At 37.6% G+C, this 24,709-nt stretch overlaps 1 protein-coding gene across 10 annotated transcripts in view; it reads right to left on the minus strand.

The window, feature by feature from the left end:
* LOC140483773 (ERC protein 2) overlaps nt 1-24,709 on the minus strand; it is an 830,166-nt gene that overhangs the window by 299,097 nt on the left and 506,360 nt on the right. For 9 of the 10 annotated variants that reach the window (XM_072582317.1, XM_072582315.1, XM_072582316.1 and 6 more), the window contains one exon: nt 6,987-7,118. The exons of the other annotated variant lie outside the window; for it this stretch is intronic. In XM_072582317.1, the coding sequence (XP_072438418.1) occupies nt 6,987-7,118 (132 nt within the window). The remainder of the gene's footprint in view (nt 1-6,986; nt 7,119-24,709) is intronic. 10 annotated transcript variants of the gene reach the window in all.

Raw genomic sequence — 24,709 nt, forward strand, 5'->3', positions numbered from 1 at the left:
TACCAGCTTATTCTCTCTGGAAAACACATAAAGGGGAGCAAGGGAAGGGAGAGGTAAGTGATCTAACTGAAGGAAGAATAAAATTAAGCCCAGGTGCTTTCCACTGAGTTTAGATCAAATATATATCTTATATTTGCACAAAATAGGAGACTCAGACTGAGGTAGAACCATTCGGGTCTTGCTTTATGATTTATACACTGAGTAAGATAACAGATGTCTGAGGAATGACAGAACTTTTCCTATTTAAGATTGAACATCAGTGTATATAGTCAGTTAAAGGACAGCAAACATAGCCAAACATATTTCAAAGGGAAGATCTCAAAATTGACAACCTAGGACTTACATGTTCATACTTCTGTTCTCTTTATTCTGGAATAAGAGTCTGGAATAGTGAGGAACTTGAACACTGATGTTTCGTAATGACTTTTTGAGAGGGAACTACGTTCAGTCTGCTAAAACTTACTTCCTATTATACTGATATAATTCTTTTAAAACAATTCAAGCATAATCCTATCAATACCAAAGAAGATGTATGTACACTTTTAAGCACAATGCCAATTACATAATTAAAAACTTAGGTCTCAAGTTTGCAAGCGCCAATTTTATTTTCTTCCAATGTACAGTTATTCCAGGAATTTACGAGCTGTATTGCAACTTAGCTGGCCATTAATGTCCATTTGTACCACATTTTTAACCCCAGTAAAAAGAGATTATCTGAAACTGTTCTGTGATGCACATTTGTTTATGTAACATGGGTGACTGGAATTATCAACCCACCCCCATTAGGAAGAATTTCCTGGAAAAGCTCACACAGCAACAAATTCCTCAGATCCTGTGCTGACATAGCTTTTATATTAAGTGCAAACTGTTCATGGGATACATTAATTATAATAAAATAAATAAGTGGCAATTTATATAAGATAACGTGGTTCCTTCTTGTCTTTTAGCTAACCTGTCGTGTTGAGCAACATTTTTTTTATTTAAGTTTTGCCAAAAAGTAACGTTTAAGTGTCAAACTACCGCATTTTGCAAAGATTGCAAAGGAACAGGCAAGGTTACTTTTATGTGTACAAGGATGAATCAAACCAAATTCACCTCATGAGAGATCATTTACTTTAACAGTCCTCTTATAAAACATAAGAAATTGGTAGTAAGAGTTCCAGTGAAGAGTGAGATATTAGACCAGGCAATTCTGTTGATTGGATCATTCTGTATAATGTCAGCAACACTAAGGTTAGCACTGAACTAAGTGGTACAATACTGCTGAGCTGTCAAAAATGCTTTGGCTTTCATCTTAGTTATAACAGGACAATAGAAAATCAGGATGAGTAAAGGAATAGGACAGAAGTTAATTATTGATGCCTTTGCTGAAACAACAACATTGCAAGCTTTAAACTTGATGTTAATATCGGTGAATTTTGGCGTCGCTAAAGTTGTTTTACTTTACATGAAAGCCACCTGGACACTTCTGTACAAATAAATTCTGCAATATTAAATATTCTTTGATTATGATTGTGTCATGCTGGCAGAATGCATGTAACAGCTGCAAAATGGAGCTCTTGCCTGAGGTAGAATGATCATCCACACCTGTGTGTAAAATGAATGGATGCTGGTAGCGAGTGAATTTACCTCATCCCACCACCCATCCCCCAGCATAACTCCTCATGGATGTAAAACTTAGGATAGAGGTATAAACTTTAACTTCAAAATATCTCATATCTAAATGCATTCATTTATCAGCTATCTGATGTAAGAGATTTGATTTTTGTCGATCTCCTTTGTAAAATTTCCAACATTTAAATTTTGTCAGCAATTAATAAATTGAATTATTGCCAAGACATTTAATCAATCATGGACTAGATTATAAACAGATGAAAGAAAGTGTTTTAAAAAAACTTGCTTTTCATTGCAAGTTATGAGCTTCTGACAAATTCAGTGACACCTACATTTTGAAACAGGTGAATTCCTGAAAGTACAATTTCATTAGCAGTAAAGGGAAACCACCAATCCTGTAACTCTTTACAAGCAGCTCACCAGTTGTTAAGCTTATTAATCCAACAGCATAGTGCGTAATATTCTGCACAACAAAATTTGTGGAAAACCTAATTTACCTTCAGCCAGTAAAAACATTGGCAACCTCTCACGTGAAAAACTGAAGACACCTGATTTAGCAATGCTAACTGCACATAATAAGTTCTTTAAAGTACTATCATAATCAGATATTGGTGGCAGAGGATAGTGCTGAAATATATCAATGAGTTAGCAAGTTTGTCAATTTATAACTATTCTAGAACTCCATGGCAGCTACTCAGGAGATGTAACAGTATGTACAGCACAAACTCCATGACTTAAAGAAAAGTGCAAAGTTAAGATCTTTAACAGAATGTGAAGCTTTCGCTATTCTAAAGTAGACAAGCCATTTAAACTGGACATGAAACAGATGACTCGAAAAAAGAAAATGCATTTATATAAAACCTTTAAGTCCTCAGCTGTCCTAAAGCATTTCACAGCTTGTTCATTATTAAATAAGTCCAACATTAATATTAAAAAGAGAGGCAACGGTCAAAGCTCATGATACTTGACTGACAAATTCATGAAGAAAATGTAGCACATTTACGTGAGAATGAAGTTGGTTAAAGGAATGAAATGAGATAAATATTAATGGATTTTGTTCACCCAAACTAAAGGGATGCTAAATTCCTTGGATCCAGTATTGGGGCATTGATTATCTCAACACACACAAAAATAAGCAATTTCAACTTTGGCATCCAGGCACAGTTTGAAATAATATAGATGATACAAAGGTAGGACTCATATTTAACTGTGAAGATAATTGTAAGCAACTTCATGAAGACAAGCAAGTTAGTAGATTGACTTATATGATACAAAAATACAGAATAATTCCAGCTGATAGATTTTTGAAAACTAAGTGTACTATACTCAAATTAGAAACATCTTCACTTCATAATGGTGGCCTTGGGTGTTCAGTCAACATTTAAAAGTCAATATGATACATTATAAAACTGCTAAACTAGATGTGATATGAAATTCTACAAACAGGAGAGTACAGCATAAACAAAGAATTAATGCCAATATTTTACAAATCAATGGCTTGTCCACAGTGAGTGTGTGACATTAAATTTTGAGTAGTTTACTTTACAATTCTGTCAAGGCCATGGAAAAGGCATAGAAGAGATTTACTATGATGGTATCATGGATTGAGAGGATAAGAAACTAGGGCTTTTTATATAAGATGGTTAAAAAGTGATCAGAAGCGATGTTCTAAATTAGGAAGTTCTGACAAGCCAAATCAAAAATATGAATTTCACTGATGATAGAATCAGTAATGTGAAGACAATAACTTAAGATAATCATTTAAATCACAAAGGGAAATAATTAGAAGTTAGTACAGAGGGAGTTGTTAGGACACCAGAAATGTTGTTGGAAACTGAATCAATAACTGTTTTAAAATGGAAGCACACAATTATTTCAGTAGGTACAAAAGAAAGGAAATGCATAAAAAAAAGGACTGAGTACTTAATTTTAAGATGATGCAATATCTCTTGTCTGTATGGATATAAAGTCAACTGACACATTTAAAAAATAAACTGATATTTCTTGAAAATGATGATTGAAAACTGGACAGAAATTAACAGCAGCACCCAATATAGTCTAAGTAGAGAAAGAATCCAAACACCTGAGATACCCATGGATCTGTGCTGAAGAAACTAGTGACAAAAATAGAATAGAAGAGAAGCTGTATATACCCATCTCAGTGGCTGCCCCTTGCCGTCACAGACTGAATAAGAATCAGTAATGTCTCAGAAGGTGTAAAACCTACAGCTTCTCCATTGGTGTATCTTGGCACTGATGTAAAGGCATGACTCCAGGATTAACTTTACTTTTTCACAAATCAATGCAACTTATATTTGTCACAAACATCTGACAGAATTTTACCTCCTTCCCCCAGATGGAAATTAAGTACAGCAAGGGGGTGGGGGGTAGAATGGTTAAAAATGGGCAAGATTCTAAAGTCTGCCTCCCCTAAAATCCAGGCACCCAGGAAAACACCCTGCTCACTGCAGACACATCAACAGTTTCCAATGCCAGTGGACATATTCATTAACTATAATAATCAGCCCAAATTGAGTCACTGGGTCCAACTCAAATCATGACAGCAGTATGAAGGAATACCCCAGTCACTGCCCTCTGGGCCAAATCTGACCAAAAAAAGCCCTTGAAAAATAAGTCTTTAAAAAGGCCTTTTGGATTTCCTTGCAGAGTAGAAGCAAAAATGCCTCTCCTGCCACAGCCTCCTCATTCCACCAACTGAAATAGAAATGACAATTGCACATTTGAAAGAAGAGCCAGTTTGGACTCCAAGTGTTAACTCTGTTTCGCTCTCCACAGATGTTACCAGATCTGAATTTCACCAGCACTTTTTCATTTTATTTCAGGTCTCAAGCATCACGGTGTTTTGCCCCTACTTCACAGGCAGTTGCATGCATTCTTAAGTCACCCACTGCTCTTGATCAGCACATAAAGCAAATTTTGACATCTCTATCTCATTTCAGTTTGAACCATTTCACAAGTAAATGAGCAGAAGAAAGTAAAATAATTAAAATGAATATTAAGTGAATGTCATTTTGATGAATGGTGCATCAATGGAGTGAAAGAAGTAGTAAGTCAAGTTTTACAGCAACTGGAAGAAATCAAATTAGTTAGTTAGAAATGCTGTTTAGAATCATACAGGTGTACAAAACACATCTTTTCCATTTGGATGAAGATCAATAAAAAATGCACGAAGTGTGTAAGTCAAAGAGGTCCATGGAACACTAAATAAGGTTTGGTTCCCACAGCGGTGATCCTAATACATGCTGCACTTTGATCAAGATATCCATATAAATTACTTCAATAATCACAACATAAATCTGAAATGGTTAGTTTTAGAGAGGATGTGGAATTAAATATAGCTGAAATCAAGAAGAAGAACGTGTGATTACACAATGTAATCATACAATCACACACAATAAATGTAATAGTGGCTTAGATTTGAAAACAGAAATAGAATTACAAGGAAAAAGTATAGACAGAAATAAGAGGTATATAAACTGTTCTTTCGTAGGTATCCAGCTGAATCACTTCAATAGCATATACTGCAGGCCTCTGGTCAAGAAATTCATAACATTATTTCAATTTTAGCATACTGCATCAATCCCAAGAAATTGAATGGTTTGACAACATTATCAATTAGATCATGTGGCATAAGATGTTTGAATTTTCCTCATCTAATATTATTAACTTAGTTTAATTCTGAGTTTCACCGTTTTCCACATTTGACCAATTAAACCTCTTACAATCAGCACTTACACTAGTAATCCGAGCTGGTCTTAGTAAAGACCACATCAAGAATTGTACTATGTCATTTGGATGTTTAGCACATTTTTAGTAGTATTAGAGTAAGGTAAAAATCACTTTGCTGAAAAGAAAATCAAACAAGTGTTCATATAACAAGTACATTTCATAATGTAAAAATCATGAAAGCACACTAAACTGAACAGATGATTAGAGATACACCAACTTCACAACCTAAAGCTGGGTAACAGTAATATTTCCTTCATTGCGCTTATGTACAACTTATCCTTGTACAAAAGTTTACCAAAGCTTATACTCTTTTCTATGGCTCTGCAAAGTAAGAAGTGGAAGAAGAACTAGTGTGCTTCCAATTAAACCTGTTGGACTATAACCTGGTGTTGTGTGATTTTTAACTTAGTGAATACAGTGACACTCCCAAGACACAGTAGCATTTAACTTGAAAAAGTTTCATTCTTCATCTACCTGGCTCCATGCTTACAATTCTTGCATGAAACCTAGCTGAAAGCTGCAGAGAATGAAAAATACAGGACATGAAAGAACTTTTATTATTAGGCTGTCAGGGAACAATCACTGGTTTGTGATGGATACAAGTGCGGCAACATTGAAGGAATGAGATCTCATGGAGACACACAAGGGCTATGTTTCAATGAGTCTGAGTTCAGGCTACAACAATGGAGCAAATATGCAAACAATAATGAATATTTCAATGATGAGCGTGCGAGAACATGCAAAGATTATTGCAGTTCTAAAACGAACAGGCAATCTTTCTGAAGCACTTTGGATATGAAGCATTTTGGCCAGCTGCTCAAATGAAGATACACTATAGGATTCAAACTAAAGATGAACAAAAGATGACATTTCCATGAGCTTGAAGGGATTCTGTGTCTGGGAGGCAGAACATTTGTTCTCTCATACCCAGAGAATTGTTTCTCTCACTATGTTATCACCGATGGACTGGAAAATAGAACAGGAACATCCTTAATATGGTATTTATATGAGATGCAAACACCTCTAAGTTGCTATCATGTCCTATCATTTATTGAGCAAATATCAGTCTGTATTATTTGTATAGACATGAGACAGGATTTTAGAACTGAACTAAGCAGGGCAATTTAGTAAAATAAAATTCAAAATACTTCATAAAAAAGAAATCTAGCACTGCACATTTAATATTAGATTTTCAAAATCTTTGCACGATATCAAAAAAGGAACAAATAAGCTCAATTTCCAGAAGATGATTTAAAATATTTTCAAAATTAAGCTTTCATCTAACTAAAGTGTTTAATCAAAGTTATGTATACTCTAATTGTGTGTTTTGGAAGGGTCATAACTCAAAATACCACAGAACCTGAAACAACTAAACAGAAAATGCTTTAAACACTGAGCAAGTAGAGTCACATTGGTTGAGACAACACAAGCCACATTTGAGACTTCTCAGGTGTAAAAGATGTTGTATGTATTGAAAATTAATGAAGCAATCCTCTTTTATATAAAAAAAATTACACAATGGGAAGGTATGAGAGGAGGTGGCGGATTTTAAGAGCCATTGAATGTCCCCTGACATTAAGCCACAAAGGGCTAAGAATGAAATCAAGTTCTCTCATGCAGACCTGTTTCTCTGCAGAAGATCTAGAAGCTTCTTCCTGGGCGAGAATCACCTCTCTCTCTGCAGTTATCTGCACACTCTCACGCAGGGCTTCTTCCAACTCCTCAATTCTCTCGTCTTTCTGTTGCACTGTTTCCTGGGAAAAAGCAGGAAAACTATGGAATATTACTCCAATGGTTAATTGCAAAAGATTTTTAGTAGGTTCTCCAAACAGCTTTCATTATGCAACTCTACTCAGATTAAAATAACAGGATCAAGTCTGAAATGATTAAAAAAATGAAGGTAAATTATCAAAATCCACCAACAGTTTTTTAATACATATTAAAAACAGAACTGGTCAGTGCTCTGCCCAAAATTTTCACATTTCTATTGCTCATCTGTAAATGTAAGAAGAGTACAAAGGTAAACCTGCAATTAAAAAGGTTAAGAGAGGGCCACTTCAGTCTAAAGTACAGAACTGTTCACTTACAGGCTAGACATTGAAAAATAGTGCACTTAAGACGCAAGTTAATCAAATCATGAAACGGGAAGGATCTGTAGACTTCTAATTTTTGAAAATGGCCCGTTTCAGAACTATAAGTGAAAACAAAACAAAAACAAATAAAAGATACATAAGCTGTTGTTGGAACTGGCTAGTCACACAGGGACACTGTGTATTGCCGATTCAACATACAAATTGAATTTGACAGCAGGCTAGCAATTTAATTTACTAAAATCAACAGTGAACGTGTTATCCATCTCAGTATGAAGGGCCAATTTTAAACTCATATGTGGAACCTGACATTGGTGGTATTTTCAGAGTGTTGTAGCACATTATAGAGAAACAAATACAGGCTTCACGATGGGCTGTTTTTAACTAAGATTTTCAAGTGTAATAAAAAAGTGAACAACAAAAGCAGACATATTATGCAAACTTGGAAACTACAATGCTATTGAGCACTAAGAAAGCTATGCAATTATGTTTTTCAAATCACACTAAATGATATGATGGGGCAGTGATGGACTTTAAGAGTGGTATCCTTTCAATTTCAGCTAGTTTTATACTTAGCAAAAATATTTGTTATGAAAACAAAATTCATTATTCAGATTATATGAACATGTCCATCTAAACCTTATTATGTATTATCCTATTTAATTCAACATTCAAAGAATGTATCATGTCCTTTTAAATTACTCTTAACAAAATATACATTTTTACGAAGTGGTCTTCTGCCTGATGCTTAAGTACTTTCAACCACAAAAAGTGCATACTGCCTGAAATTTAACCATAGTATTCACATCAGCATTTGGCTGGACCAATCCAAGATAAATTCCACTATGCTACTTTCCCCCCCCCCATAGCCTTCCTTTAATTTTATCAGTAACTCAAGTCTTTCATCACTTTGCGAGTATTTTAAACTGATGACCCCTCTTTATTGACTTCAGAAAAGTCACCTATTTGCCCCATGAAAATCTATCAAAATTTAAAAAGCCTTCATTAAATTTCTTCTCAACTTCTCACTGCAATGTAACGGTGTCAGATTTCATCTTCTGAATCTACATTCTCTTCAAAACATCTGTACATTCTTTTTAATGTGGCATAACCATTGCCTTTCAACAAATGTATTGTTCCTCATCATCTTTATGTTTTATACACTAGATTTAAAATTCAAATTATTATTGGGCATTTACATGTCCAATACTTAGACCAGCACTTTTATGGATTTCAATCCCTCAGTCTCCATTTATCCATACCCTTTAGCAGATGTTTCTATTTTATGTTGTTCCTCTCAAAATCATTATTTTAGCACTAAATTGCATTTACTGTTCTATTTCTATTAAGCTGTCCATGATCTCAATGTTTTATGATTATGTTGTTTTTCATAATCAGAAGCTTTCAATATTATGTTGGCTTTGTCCAAATCAAAATTGTCAATATCCAGAATTGTGAACCATGGGGATATCAAACTTCCAATTTATCATCAATTCAAGTCATGATCTCTGCTTATTTTTTGCCTGAAGCCACCTTTCTACCCATGTTGCTACACTTAATCTTACACCATATGACTAAACTTTTATAACTAAGGAAATATTTTACTGAAAATCAATTAAAAACAGATCAAATCTACTGTGTTACCTTTATCTGCCAATCCCATCTTCAATATAACTTACTCAAAAGTTAAACTGCCATTCATATTGAAATAAATTATGTAAACCGATTGCATTTTTGAATGATTACAGGATATCCTAAATTGAAGAATTTATTCGGATTTTATTGTCCTCATGCGCTCAATACAAACATTTTACTAGTTAACATTCATGTTTTAGCTCAAAACAATGAAAAAAATTACTCATGATGAATCAATTGAAAATAAAGTTGTACCCAAGTTAAAACTTAGTCCAAACCATATTATACTTAGTTGATTCAATTAATAGTACCATATGATTGTTGATTGTTTAATCTAGTAAATTTGTTTGTGTGTCTATTTCAGCAATTTTAAAAGTGAATCCATGGTAAAACCATGGTAATAGAGTGAATCATGATTTTTACAGCAGCATGTCTTCCTTATATAGTGGATGTGAAAACTTATATGTTATTTATCAAAATGTCATCATGTTGAAATACTGCAAAGAATTTTAATGCAATATATGTTATCATGCTCTGCAGTAATAAAAATTGAAAGGATTTCCTAACACATACTTTTACACAAAACAGCACCACTTTAATTTAGTAATTGAAGTCTCTGCAGTAATAGAGGGCTATGAGTTATAGCCACACTCTGATTTGCAACATTTCTGATGTTGCAATAAAAGGTTCTCCACCACCTCCACACTGAAGGTGTTAGATCAATATAAACTTGAATATGTTATTATGAATTGCCAGATTAATGTTCAAACAATGTTTGGAAGCATGGTTGAGTCAAAGGAACTTGTTAAACACATCTATGTTCTCAGCGAAGTAAGATGATGGTTGCCAGAAACACGGCATATATTCCCAATACTCGAGGACTCTTACAATTCAGGGACTATACATTGCTGGGATTTCATTAGCCATAATCTAGGTCAATCTTGTTTACATAACTGGCAAGGAAACCAGAATTCCAAATTCAAAATACTAATTGCAGTTGGCATGTTTTCCTTTATTGGTCACAGCATTGAGTATAAGAGTTAGGTGGTTATGTTTTTGATGTACAGGACATTGGTTAGGCCACTTTTGGAATACTGTGCGCATTTCTGGTCTCCCTGCTATAGGAAAGATGTTGTGAAACTTCAATGGGTTCAAAAAAGATTTACAAGGATGTTGCCGGGGTTGAAGATTTGAGCTATAGGGAGAGGCTGAATATACTGTGGCTGTTTTCCCCAGAGTGTTGGAGGCTGAGGAATAACCTTATATAGAGGTTTATAAAATCATGAGGGGCATGGATAGGGTAAATAGACAAGGTCTTCCCAGAACTAGAGGGCATAGGTTTAGGGTGAGAGGGGAAAGATATAAAAGGAATGTAATGGGCAACTTTTTCACGCAGAGGGTGGTGTGTGTATAGGATGAACTGCCAGAGGAAGTGGTGGAGGCTGGTACTATTAAACATTTAAAAGGCATCTGGATGGTTATATGAATATGAAGCGTTTACAGGGATATGGACCATCTGCTAGCAAATGGGACTAGGTTAATTTAGTATATCCGGCTGGCGTGGAAGAGTTGAACTAAAGGGTCTGTTTCTGGGCTGTACATCTCTATGACTCTAAATTGTGACTATAACATTGTAAACGTAACTATACTCAACGTTTGAAATGATCTCAGTTTTTCAAACCTACATACTGACTTCAATTTTACTGTCAACATTGGAATAATTTAAATTGGACTTGGGTTATGACCAATGATATACTCAGTATAATTTGCAAAAATACCAAGCAGAAACCAACACTTATGCTGTATAACAGGTCTAATTTGTTGGCTACTCAAGTCTGATCGGTAGAGGCATTGCCAGGCAAATGCATCAGAGAATGGTGACTGACAGTTAATTGTAAAGCTTTGTTTAAATTGTAAACCTGATAGAGTAGCATATTAATCAGAGTCAACCTAAGAATGAATCAAAGAACAGTCATCACCTATTTTGTTGATTTGGATCAGGCTCTGTGCATGTACATGTTCAAGCATGTGCTGGTTGGCCAGTCAGTACCCAACTTGTAATGAACAAGGTTGTTTTATACAATTAGGAGATAGTGAGGACTGCAGATGCTGGTGATCAGAGCCATGAAGTGTGGCGCTGGAAAAGCACAGCAGGTCAGACAGCATCCGAGGAGCAGGACAGTCGATGTTTCGAGCATAAGCTCTTCATCAGGAATGTGAGGGGGGCCCAAGGAGGCTGAGAGATAAATGGGAGATAGTGGTGCTGGGGGGAGGGGGAGGAGGGGGAAGGTAGGTAGCTAGGAATGCGATAGGTGGATGAAGGTGGGGAGGTGATGGTGATAGGTCCGAGTGGAGGATGGAGCAGATAGTAGAAAGGAAGATGGACAGGTAGGACAGTTCAAGAGGGCACTGCTGAATTGGAGGATTATCCTGGCTTTTACTGCAGAGAAAAGAGACAGCTCAAGCTGGTGAAGGTCTGAAGGCTTCTCTGAATCATGTTAACTGCCCAAGCTGTTCAGATAGCCTAGAACACAAGTGTAAGGAGGGAGAAGGCCTTTATCATCAATAAATGGTATTTTGTCCACAAACCAAATAGCTACTTGAACCAACCAAACTGCTTGGCTCCTGTTTGTCTGCAACCACACTTCAACCACTGCTGAAACCAGTGACTATGTAAACAGTGATACAATAAATACTCCGTTACCTGCTTTCAAATCTGCAGCAATCCTTTGTTTCAAAACAATGTTTTTCTTATTTCAATCCACATTTAAAATATGGAAAGATGTACCGCTTATTGATAAGACCATGGAGCTGTAGGAATCCCAATATGTATTTAGTGCAGCAAGGATAGATTCATGGTAGAAAGTAGTAGTGAACCTTTCAATCATGACATCCACTTGGCCGATAACCACCCTGTACGGGCAAAACTCTCAGTGACCAACATCGGACGTGTTTCTTCGGATGGAAACATTGCTAAATAATCCCTGTGTAACAAATATTACGCTGAGAAACAATTTGGGATTGTCAGTCAGGCTTGCAGTGTGGCACATCTGCAATATTAGAAGAGAAATTTAAAAAGACAAGGTCCTGCTGTTCTTAGACAGAAAGAATGCAAGTGTGCACTATGACTATTCCAAAAATGGGTGACAGCATTCACTGGTTCATTTCTCAAGGCAACACCTTGACCAGAGTCAACCTGCCTTGTTAAAATTTAAACAAGCTTGACAGTCAGTCATCAATAATTGGTATATTCTCCATGGTAACACCTCTGCCAGAATCCACTTGCCCATGAATCAGCACTCTCCTCATGCTGTATGAATGTTGCTTTGATACATGAGTTTTCTTGCAAATCATCCTAATTATTGCAACATGAAAAGCTTAATCAAAATGATGCTTTTTTGTAAGCAATAATCAAATTCTGTACAATGATTTAAATATTCAGTAATATAGCCTCTTAATCTTGAGTACAAGTGTGCAGCAGAAATGTATATGATTATTAACAATGATTATTTTCCCTTGTTGCATACACAGATGCATCTGATATATTCTTTCTGGAACAAGCAATGCTTCTGTTCACCTTGCATACTTCCTCAGGCTCATCATTAGAGACTTTCAGTCATCTAGAAATTGTTTTAATAGTATCTTCTAAAAGGAAACTGGTGTCTGAACAGGGCAATACATCAGCAAGATATTCCAATCAGTCAGGTTGCTGAATCCTTCCTGTGGAGCAAGTTTAAACCATGAAACAACATACAGGAAGTAAGTCACATTTAATTGATATAGTAGAATTAAAAACTATGAGTCAGTAATTATTACTAATAAAATTGACATCATTCCACATCTGTGAAGTTCATGTTTCAGGGCCAAAACAGTTATTAAATATTAATTACTTTTTGTTGTGCATATTATTAAATTCTCTCATCAATCTTATTATTAAATATTTAATAATTTTGTTGTATATTGATTACAGTCAGACAGTCATACAGCATAGAAACAGGCCCAATGTCCTCCAACTGAACTGACTGAGTGCCAATGATAATTATCATCCTTTTTCCTAGGTAAGACAATAACAGTGGAAAGATCCCCCACACCCAAATTCCCACTGACTCCAGTTTTGCTAGGACTCTTTAATACCACATTTGGTCAAATGCAATCTTCTTGTCAAGGGCAGTCACCCATATCTCTCCTTGAGTCCACCTCTTCTGCCCACATTTGGACCAAAGCAGTGATGAGTCCAGGAGGTGAGTGGGCATGGTGGAATTTCAGCCAAATTTAAATAAGCAGATTATTGTTTTCTAAGTACTGCTTGATAGCACTGTATGCAGCATTGTCTAACAGGGTGCTGATGATTGATGTTAGACTGATTGGGTGTTTATTGCTGGGTTGGATTCATCCAACTTTTTGCCAACAGGACATATTTTGGCAATTTTCCACATTGCCTGGTACGTACCAGTGTTGCAACTACACTGGAACAATTTGGTTAGGGGCACAGATAATTCCCGATCACAAGACTCAACACAATTGCCAAAATTTTGTCAAGGCCCACAAGCCTTTGTTATACCTAACATTTTCAGACAGTTCTTGATATCAGGTGGAGTGAATCAAATTGGTTTAAGACTGGCATCTGTGATCCTTGGAATCTCTGGGTTCAGAAAGGCTTTACAGGACTGTTGCTGGGGTGGGAGGGTTTCAGCTATAGGGAGAGGTTGAATAGGCTGGGGTTATTTTCCCTGGACCTTCAGAAGCTGAGGGGTGACCATACGGAAGATTGTAAAATCATGAAGGGCATGGATAGGGTGAATATTCAAGGTCTTTTCCCCAGGTAGGGGAATCCAGAACTAGAGAGCACAGGTTTAAGGTGAGAGGGGAAAGATTTAAAATGGACCAAAGGGGCAACTTTTTCACACAGAGGGTGGTGCTTGTATGGAATTAACTGCCAGACAAAGTGGTGGAGGCTGGCACAATTACAACGTTCATAAGGCATCTGATAGATATATAAATAGGAAGGCTTTAGAGGGATCTGAGCCATATGCTGGCAATTGGGACTAGATTAATTTAGGATATCAGCTTGGCATGGACGCATTGGACTGAAGGATCTGTTTCTATGCTGTACAGCTCTATGCCTCAAGGGCAGGCAGTGATGGTTCATGCACTTGGCACTTCTGGTTGAAGGTGCCTGAAAATGCTTCAGCCTTGTTTGTTGTACTGATATGCTTGGCTACCTCATCATTGAGGATGGAGATACTTGCATAACTTCCTCCTCTGATTAACTGTCTAATTGCCCACCACCATTTATGACTGGATATGATAGTACTGCAAAGCTTAGTTCTGAAACGCTGGTTGCGGGTTTGTTTAGCTTGCTAGTTAGCATGCAAGTAGTCACGAATTGTAGCTTCATCAGAATGATACTTAATTTCTAGCTAAACCTGGTGTTGGTCCTGACAGGCCTTCCTTCACTCTTCACTGAACCAGGATGATCCCCTACCACAATATTAAAGGTACAGTGGGAAAACACCAATCCATGAGATTACAGATTATGACTGAATACTATTCTGCTGACGGCCCAATGTCTCATAGATACTTAAGAGTTTACTTGCTTGCTGTGTTCAAAATCTACCCCAGTCAGAATGCAACTTGACACAATGGAGGATATCCTCAATATAAAGGCAGGATTTAGTCTCCACAAGGGCTGGGTATTAATCACACCGACCAAAACGTTTTTTTTTTAAAAGACAGAATTTTTATAGCATTCCCCCAGCGTGGAAACAGGCCATTCGCCGAAACACATCATTCGACCAAATAGGTCCATGCTAACCCTCTGAAGAGCACCCCACCCAGACTATATCCCTGTAACCCAGCATTTTCATGCTAACGTACCTAGCTTACTGTACCTACCTCTGAACACTATGGGTAATTTTGTATGGCCAATCCACCTAACTTGGACTGTGGGAGAAAACCAGAGTACCCAATGGAAACCCACACTGGACAGGAGGAGATCATGCAAACTCCACACAGTCACCTGAAGCTGGAATCGAACCAGAGTCCCTGATGAGGCAGTAGTGCGAACCATTGAGTCACCATGCCACCCCAAACAGATGCATCTGCTACAGGTAGCTTGGTGGAAACATAATCAAATAAGATTTTCTCTTTAGTTGGTTCCCTCACTACCTGCCACAGATTATCCTTGTAGCCATATCCTTTAAAAATCTGGCATTTTGGTCAGCAGCCATACTACGCAGCCACATGTGATGATAGACATTATAGTCCTTCACACAGTAATCCTGTGCCCTTTCCACCTTTAGTCCACCCTCCATGTGGTGTTCATCATGGAGGAGTACAGATTCATGCAAAGGGGCAATAGATGCTAGGCTGCCACAGCTTTCGTTGCCCACGTTTGATCTAATACCAAGAGATGTAAAAACTGTACCCCTGGTGTCCTGACCTGTCGAGAGATACAGAAAACCGAAAAATGCTGATGGCAAAGTCAGGATTCTTCGTAATTTTGGGGAATCAAACCTGACAGATAATGTCAGGCTGCCAAGGCTTGACTAACTTGTAGGGCATCTCTCCCAATCTTGGCACAAAGCACAAATGTTAATAAGGAGCACTTAGTAGGAGCAACAAGGTTATGTGTGCCACTTTTGCTTCTTATGCCTTGGTCCATCTTGTTTTGCTCCATTTATTAGACAATGTCACTGTCTGATACAGCAAAGTGGCTTGCTAGACATTTTCAGTGGGCAGTTAAGAGTCAACCACATTGCTGTGGATTTTGAGTCACACGTAGGCCACATCAAGTGAGGATGGCAGATTTTATTTCCCGAAAATACATTAGGGACCCTGTTAGACCACCAACAATAGTTTCATGGTCACTATCAAAATAGCTTTCAATTCCAGATTTATAAACTGAATTTAAATTTCACAATCTGCCGTGCTAGCATTGAAACCCATGCCCCAGAGTTTAATACCAATAACAATACCAATAAGCCTCCTCCTGAGGGCATTTGACAAATGTGCATATTGTCAGCAAAATTACTCAATCTGTGTACAGAGCAAATATTCAAAGGAATAGATATACTATCAGGAATAGAAGTTTCAGGCATGAATATAAACTTGAAGTATGCTGACAACACAGCACTGCACTACTTATGGAATCAAAACATCAAAAGGGCCAAAAAGAATGGCGGTCAGAAGGAATATGTTAGAAGGATCAGGTATCGAGATTGAAGTGGATGGGTCACACTGGAATAAGGGTAAAAGAAGATAGCAGACACAGTGCAGAATTAAGAAAAGTGATAGAGATAGCTGGAGGTAATTTTGTGAAGTTGAAGAATGTGCCAACAAGCAAACTCAAGACTGAAACAAGGGAAACAAAAAACTTAAAAATAGTCCACTTTTCTGCCTGCCTCAAATTCCTGAACAGTAAGTAAAGCTCTATACATTAAAATACTTTGAAAAGTGGATTGTAAGATAGATATTAAAAATTCAATATACAGACCCTAACATAAAAGAAGAGTCATGATTTGGAGATGCCAGTGTTGGACTGGGGTGTACAAAGTTAAAAACCACACAACACCAGGTTATAGTCCAACAGGTTTAATTGGAAGCACACAATCACCTGATGAAGGAGCGTTGCTCCGAATGTTAGTGTGCTTCCAATTAAACTTGTTGGACTATAACCTGGTGTTGTGTGATTTTTAACTTAATAAAAGAAGAGATACTTGAAATTACAAGAAAACATAGCTTGATATTTGATCAGAATTAAAACACTGCTAAGAGCTCTTCTGGAGAGCCATGGTGGAGGGCAGCAAAGAGAGAGGTCAAACCAGGCATACGTGGATGATGGATTCTCAGTGATTTTATTCAAACCATAGTCTAATGTGCAAAGGTGGCATAAGATTGACAAGCATGCCATACTGAAACAGACTTTCTGGCAGGATGAATAATAAATTGCAGTAGTTAGTTCTATCACATCAGATTAAGCAAGTGTTATGAAAACTGAATAACAACCATAAAAACATAAGGCAGGAGTAGGGAGTTTTGTCTGCTCAGTCACACTGTGTCACACGACACAGATTGTGGCTGACCTGTCCCAGGCCTCAAAATTTCTTTTGCACCAGCTCATCACAGCCTTCAACTCCACGATAATTCAAAAATCTATCCACAACCTGAGAAAATACTTTCAGTGATCATGTCTCCTCAATTTTTTGGGTAAGAAAATTCCAAACATTCATTATCCTCCGGGAAAAGAAATTGCTTTGTGTCTCAACTTTAAACAATTATTCTTTGACTATGAACTCTCAGTAAGATTCTCCACAAGTGAAGGCATCTTCTCATCAACTAACCTGTCAAGCCCCCTTAGAATGTTTCAACAGGATTATCATTCATTTGTCTAAACTCTAATGAATAAAAGTCTAATTTGTTTAGCCGTTCTTGATAAGTCAGCCTTTATCTCAGGAATCAGCCCAGTGAATATGCTTTGAACCATCGCCAATGCTGGTGTATCCTTTCTTAAATACAGGGACAAAAATTGTACATGGTACTCTAGGCATAGACTCAGCAACACTCTGTACAGTTGTAACAAAGACTTCCCTATTTATAAACTCCAACCTCCTAGCAATAAAGGCCAAAATTCCATTTGTCTTCTCACCATTTAATGTACATGCATGGTAATGTTTCATGCTTCATGCATAAGAACACCCAGATCCCTATGTGGAGTCTTTACATTTATGTAATAGCCCGCCTTCTGATTCTTCCCATCAAAGTTGATGACTTCACATTTTCCTACTCTACCTTCCAAGTTTTGCCCACTCACTCAACCAATCTGTATTACCCTGTAGATTTCTCATTGCCTCATCGCATCATGTCCTCCCACCTACTTTTATATCAGAAAATTTGAATACATAACATTCTGTCCACTCCTCCAAGTCATTAATACAGATGGTAAATATGTGAGGCTCTAGATTGATCCTTGTCGCACTCCAATCTCCATGTCTTTCCAACCTGAAAAATAAAGCCTAACTCTGTTTTCTGTGTGTTAATGAATCCTCACTCCATGATACATTACTGCCAATACAATGAGCTCCTATCTTACACAATAATCTTTTACATGTCACCTAAGCAAATGCCTTCTGGAAATCTGAATACACTACATCTGCTGGTTCCCCTTATTCAAATCTGCTTAATACAACCTAAGGAGTTCTAGTAAATTTGTTAAGCATGGTTTTCTTTTCATAAAACCACATTGATTTTATTTGACTGCGCTAAGATTTTCTAAATGATGTTGTTTCTTTTCTAAAAATGGATTCTAGCAGTTTCCCAAAAAGACTTATTTAGTGTTATCTAAGGTTCAAAATAAATAATATTAATGTCAGTCTGATTTTCTCATATCAATGAGTAAGGAAGGAATAAGCTTCCCCCATTATATCACTATGAAAATATGCTTCAATGAGAACTATATATATATAATAATATATAGTTCTCATTGAAGCATATTTTCATAGTTTTATATATGCTGGAACTGTGGAGAAATCTCTATGCAGGATTTGCACATTCATCATAGAAAATATAGTGAATCTTACCAAAAACCTTTAAAACTTTGCAATGATCCAGTTGTATCATAAAACTGCAGTAATTAGCTTAGCATACATTATTTTCATAATTTAAGACAGTTCACATATTTGTCTCCATTTTCAACTACTATAATAAGGCACATCTGCTAACCAAGGTTTTGATCACTAAGAAGGTGTCATGCTGTTTTAATAGCTAAACATGGGATATAAAAATTCCAATTGGCACTCAATGTCTGACTGTAGCTCAATCGTCCACTGTAAACTCTGATTAGATTATCTCTTCCTGCATTTAATATTTGTGGCACAGAAGCATTGGCTTGCATTTTGCGGTCAGTGGAAAATGAGCTGTACCAGCTGTTCAAGACACTAACACTTGTCCACAGGCTTTGCACTGGAATTGGTTGTAACTGGAAAGTCATTTCAGCACAGTGCCCCCTGCAGAGAATATTAGTTCTGTGTGAACAGGACAAACCACTGATGTGCTCTTTAATCAATCAGATTGAAGAATTATTACTGAGTTGGGCAGAATCTGAACCAGTAAGTATAAAATAAAATATTTAACTTAATTACAAATCAAGTACAGAAAGCAAATACACCAAGAGGGACAGAAAGGTGGGATTAGACCAGACAGATAGCAGGCAAGGAAAAGGTCTTTCTATTTTAAATTTATAACATTAATAAAACCTGAAGGAATGAGGCTTTGCAGTTAAAGTTAATTTTGAGCATCAGAAAGGTTGTCTGGAGCTAATTTGAAGTTAACACATAATTATAAGTTCATTTTCAATTGAATCACAAAGCCTAGCCTTCTCTAGCAAGTTTTGTGGTTATCTATTACCTAAGTGCAGCAACTTGGAATGTTCTACATGCTTTAAGGCAGATTCGCTTGACAAGATAGTAGCGTGGCAAAATTTCCAGAGGAATAGGGTAACCTAGACAAAAACGTCCTCATTTTGACATTTAACTGTGCCCATAGGGTTGCTGTCCACTTGAGTTTTAATTAACAATGTAGACATAACCTCCTTGTTATTCTTAATGCAAAGTCCAAGCCTTTAACTAAGGCATAATTATGAATTACAATTACGGTTTAAATAGGCATGCTATATACTGTTAAGTGAAGCTAAAGATGTTATAATTTTAATCAATATTTGCTCCACGTGATTTCAGTTAAAACAGTGAAATGCAATTGACAATTTAGTTTTAGTATTATCTGCGAAGGTAAGTATCTAAATCTCTTGTTCATGCGCACCAAGTAGCATATCTAATGTAATGATGTAATATCTAATCTCTTGACTAAATATTAATAGGTTTTATTAAATGTATCTATTGTGAGGCATGGTAAGAGAGTGCATCCTGCAGTCCCCAGTTCCATGTGGTCTGTCGTCATTATGACATGAGCACATTTCTTTCCCAATCCTCAGCTGCAATTCTTTAAGTTAAGGTAATATTAACCCTTTTGCTGCAAATTCCCTCCCTAACTAAGCCCTTATCCTACTTCATTGTATACACACATATATTGTTTTCCAAAACTCTATGCTTTACAATGAAAGAATATAAGGTAGCTTCATCTATCTTCCTGAACGTGTGGAAACTGGAGCACGCTAATCTGTTTCTCTGACAGTCAGCAGCCTTCGTCTCAGTCATTAGTGGCTGGATGGCCTCAGTGTCTTCTGAAGGATCAGAGCATGATGGCATCCAGTTATTAGCTTCTGAACCAAAATCACGGTAGTCCTCTATGATTGGACAATGCATTCGGGGTATAATCACCCCGAAACCTTGCCAGCAGTGTGCCTGATGCAGCTGGCCCTTGAGCAAATGTGCCATGTAAGGTCACGAGCACTGTCTCTGGTGAAAATGTAAACTTGGTCTGTCAATTTAGATAGATATAAGCAAATATGAGGAAACTATCATGTACAAGCCAAATTCACATTACACTAATCCTATCTCCCAGCTCTTGGCCCATAGCCCTGAAGGCCACAGCAATGCAAATGAATATCATTGTTGAAAATTTCTGACTCCATCACCCTCTCAGGCAATAAGTTTCAGACTCCTACCACCCTTAACTCTACTCTTAGCTTTCTACCTCTTAACCTATATTGATACCCCTGTTTATTGACCCCACAACTCTTGGAAAACTGCCTTCCTACTCGCCCCTCATACTCTATTAGGCTCCTTCTCAGGCAAGGAGGAAAACAATCCCAGTCTATTGAATCTTGCCTCATTGCTCAGACATTGAAGGTCAGGCAGCAAATTGGCAAATCTCTGCTCCCTCTCGAATGCAATCCTATAATTTGGTGACCAGAACTGTACTCAAGTTCTAACCAGCATTTTATACAATTCAAGCATAACTTCCCTGTTCTTTTACTCTGTGTCTTGGTTAATAAATACAAATATGACATGTGTCTTCTTTATCTACCACATCAACCATATTATCTACCTGCCCTGCTACCTTCGTGGATCATTGGATACATACACCAAATCCTTATAATTGTCAGTACTTTCCAAGATCATACCATTCAGTGCAATGAGTTACCTTTTTGGCCCTTCAAGTGAATTACCTCACATTTTTCTGGGTTGAATTCCATTTGCCACCGATTTCCCATCTAAGCAGAGCATTAATATCATCGCGCAGTTTATGGTTATCCTCAATGTTTACAACCCTAAAAATTTCCATATCATCTATGAACTTGTTGATTGTGTCTCCTTCAGTCCAAATTACTAATGTACTTAACAATTATCAAGGGCGACAGTATCAAGCCCAGTAGAACCCCACTGGAAACAGATTTCCAGTCACACAAAGATCCCTCTAACATCATCATTTGCTCCTTGCCTCTCAGCCAATTTTGGATCCTATGGGCTCTTACTTTATTGACCTGTCTGACATGAGGGACATTATAAATGTCTTTCCACAGTCCACATAGACCATATAAATTGCATTAGCCTCAGAAACATGTTAATGTTATATGTCTGATATGATCTTCAATTTTTCCTTCATACTGGACTCAAAACGTTAATTAGTTTTCCTCCCCCACAGATGCTGTCAGACCTGCTGTGTTCCTTCAGAATTTTCTCTTTCTATTTCAGATTTCCAGCATTTGCTGTATTTTGCTTTTGCTTTTATTACCCTCAACACTTTTAGATACCTCCTTAAAAGATGCATTCAAATTTGTCAAATATGACTTTCCTTCAGCAAATCCATGCTGGCTATCCCTGATGAACCCATATTTCTCCAAGTGCAGATTAATTCTGTCCCACAGACTTAAATATAGAACATAAGAAACAGGAGCAGGAGTAGGCAGTTCAGTCTCTCAAGCACACTCTGCCATTTGATATGATTATGACCGATCTCACCTTGGCTTCAACTCCACTTTCCTAGCTGCTCTCCATAACCCTTCAACCCACTTACTAATTAAAAATCTATCTTCCTTCTCCATACATTTACTTAATGTCCCAACATCTTGCGGATAACTTCCCCACTACTGAAGTTTGTCTGACTGTCTAACCCTCACTCTCTTTTTTAAATGTTTGCAGTCCTCCAGTTGTCTTTATCTTACCTGTGGCCAAAGAGGATCTGTAAATCAGGGTTTCTGATATCTCCTCTCATGTTTCCCTCAACAGCCTCGGTTATGACTCATCCGGGCCTATGGATTTACCCCACTTAAGGCTGTTAAAGTATCCACTCCCTCCATTTTACGTCAAGTTCTTCCAATATTTCACTCTTCTCTACCTGCATTGTCCTTTTCAATTGTGAAGACTGAAGGAAAGTATTACTGTATAGTACAATTCTTTCCATAGTTATTCTCTTGCTCTTTTATACATTTCACAAAAACCTTTTGAGGTTTTCTTATTTTACCAGTCAATGCTCACTTGGATTTCCTAATTTAGTTTCTAAGGTCCCCTTCTCTTTTTATATTCCTCTAGGAACTCTGTTGTATTGACCTCTCAGTATCTGCCATAAGTTTCTCTTTTATTTTGAACCCTAACTCTTATGCCACCCATTCTTTGTCCCACTCTTTGTCTTTATTGGAATATATTTTCCTACACTCTCATTATTTCCTATTTGAATGCTTCCTTCTGCTCTGACATAGTTGTTTCTGCAAGTAGCTGCTCCCAGTCCACTTGGGTCAAATCATATTTTAATTTAATAAAATTAGACTGAATCAGACCATAAGAACTCAAGAAATAAGAACAAGAACAGGTCATTCAGCCCCTTGAGCCTGCTCTGATATTCAACAGGATCATGGGTGAACTAACATCCCTCACATTCATTTTCCTGCCTTTTCCCTGTAACCCTCAATATCCCGACTGATCAAGAATATGTCTCAGCCTGAAATATACACAAAGACTCTGCTTCCATAGGTCTGTGGCAAAGAATTCCAAAGACTAAGAAAAAGTTCTTTTGCATCACATTCTTAAATTGTCAACCCTTTATTCTGAGACTACCTCTCTAATCCGAGCCTCTTCCATGAGGGGGCGCATCCTCTCAGCACTTACCCTATCAAGCTCCTTAAGAATTCTAACTGTCTTAATAAGATCATTTTTCATTCTTCTAAGCTCCAATGAATAGAGTTCCAACCTAGAGTTCCACTCAAAGGGTGGTACAATGGCTCAGTGGTTAGCACTACTGCCTCACAGTGCCAACGACCCAGGCTTGATTCCAGCCTTGGGTGACTGTCTGTGTGGAGTCTACATGTTCTTCCCGTGTCCACATGGGTTTCCACCATGTGTTATAGTTTCCTTCCACAGTCCAAAGATGTGCAGGTTAGGTAGATAGGCCATGCGAAATGTGGGGTGATGGGACCAAGTGGGTTGGATGCTCTTCGGAGGGTCAGTGCAGGACTCAATGGGCCAAATGGCCTCTTTCCACTCTACTAAACAGAATAAACAATTCTACAATAGAAATCATCCTGTGAATCTGCTCTGAAGTGCCTCCAGTGAAGTATTTTTCTTTAAATAAGAAGAGCAAAACTGTTCACAATACTCCAAACATGGTCTCACTAGCACTTTGTACAGTTGCTGTAGCACTTTCCTACTCTTATACCCCAACCCTCTGAAATAATGGCTAATATTCCAATAGCCTTCTTGACTACGTGCTGCATCCACGGATCTTTTGCAGGATGATGCATTACAGAGTTTTTGGGATCATCAAATGCTGGTTTTAAACTCAAAGATTATCAATCATCCTAATGTGATTGCCTTCTTCAAAATAGTGCTGGAAGACAGGGTTACTAGGAACACACTCTGGCCAGTCCATGAGGCAGTAAATGCAAAACTGAAAATGTTCTTTATCACGTAACAGCATCTTGAAATTCCTGTCAACATTTTTTTTTAATGAGACTGGCAAACAGTGACTGGGAAAGAGAGTGCAGCAGCAGCAGGCATACCTCAAAATGAGGTGTCAACCTGGTAAAGCTACTAATCATGATTACTTGTGTAAAAAACAGCATAAGTAGCAAGTAATAGACAGAGCTGAGTGATCCCACAGATCTAAGCTTTGCAGTCCTGCCACATACATTTGGGAATGGTGGTTGACCATTAAGATTGCAGCAATTTCAGCCAGAAATGCCAAGTGGTTGATCCATTGCGACCTCCTCCAGTGGTCCCTAGCATTACAAATACCAGTACTCAGCCAATTCAATGCACTTTACGTGATATCAAGAAACGGATGGAGGCACTGGATGCTCCAATCGACCCCTTGACAGAGTTACCATGACTGAATCATCCACAGTCAACATCGTGGGGGTTACCATTGACCAGAAATTCAACTGGACTCACCACATAAACACAATGGCTACAAAATCGGGTCAGAAGCTTGGAATACAGCAGCTAGTAATTCACCTCCTGACTCCCCAAAGCCTGCCCATTATCTACAAGGCACAAGTCAGGAACGTGTTGGAATGTCCCTCACTTGTGTGCATGAGTGCAGCTCCAACATGCTCAAGAAGCTTGACATCATCCAGGACAAAGCAGCTCATTTGATTAGCACCACATGCACACTCTCCACCACCGACACACAGTACCAGTAGTGCATACTCTCTGCAAGATGCACTGCAG

This window comes from Chiloscyllium punctatum, chromosome 12 (genome assembly GCF_047496795.1).
Source record: "Chiloscyllium punctatum isolate Juve2018m chromosome 12, sChiPun1.3, whole genome shotgun sequence".
Lineage (NCBI taxonomy): Eukaryota > Metazoa > Chordata > Chondrichthyes > Orectolobiformes > Hemiscylliidae > Chiloscyllium > Chiloscyllium punctatum.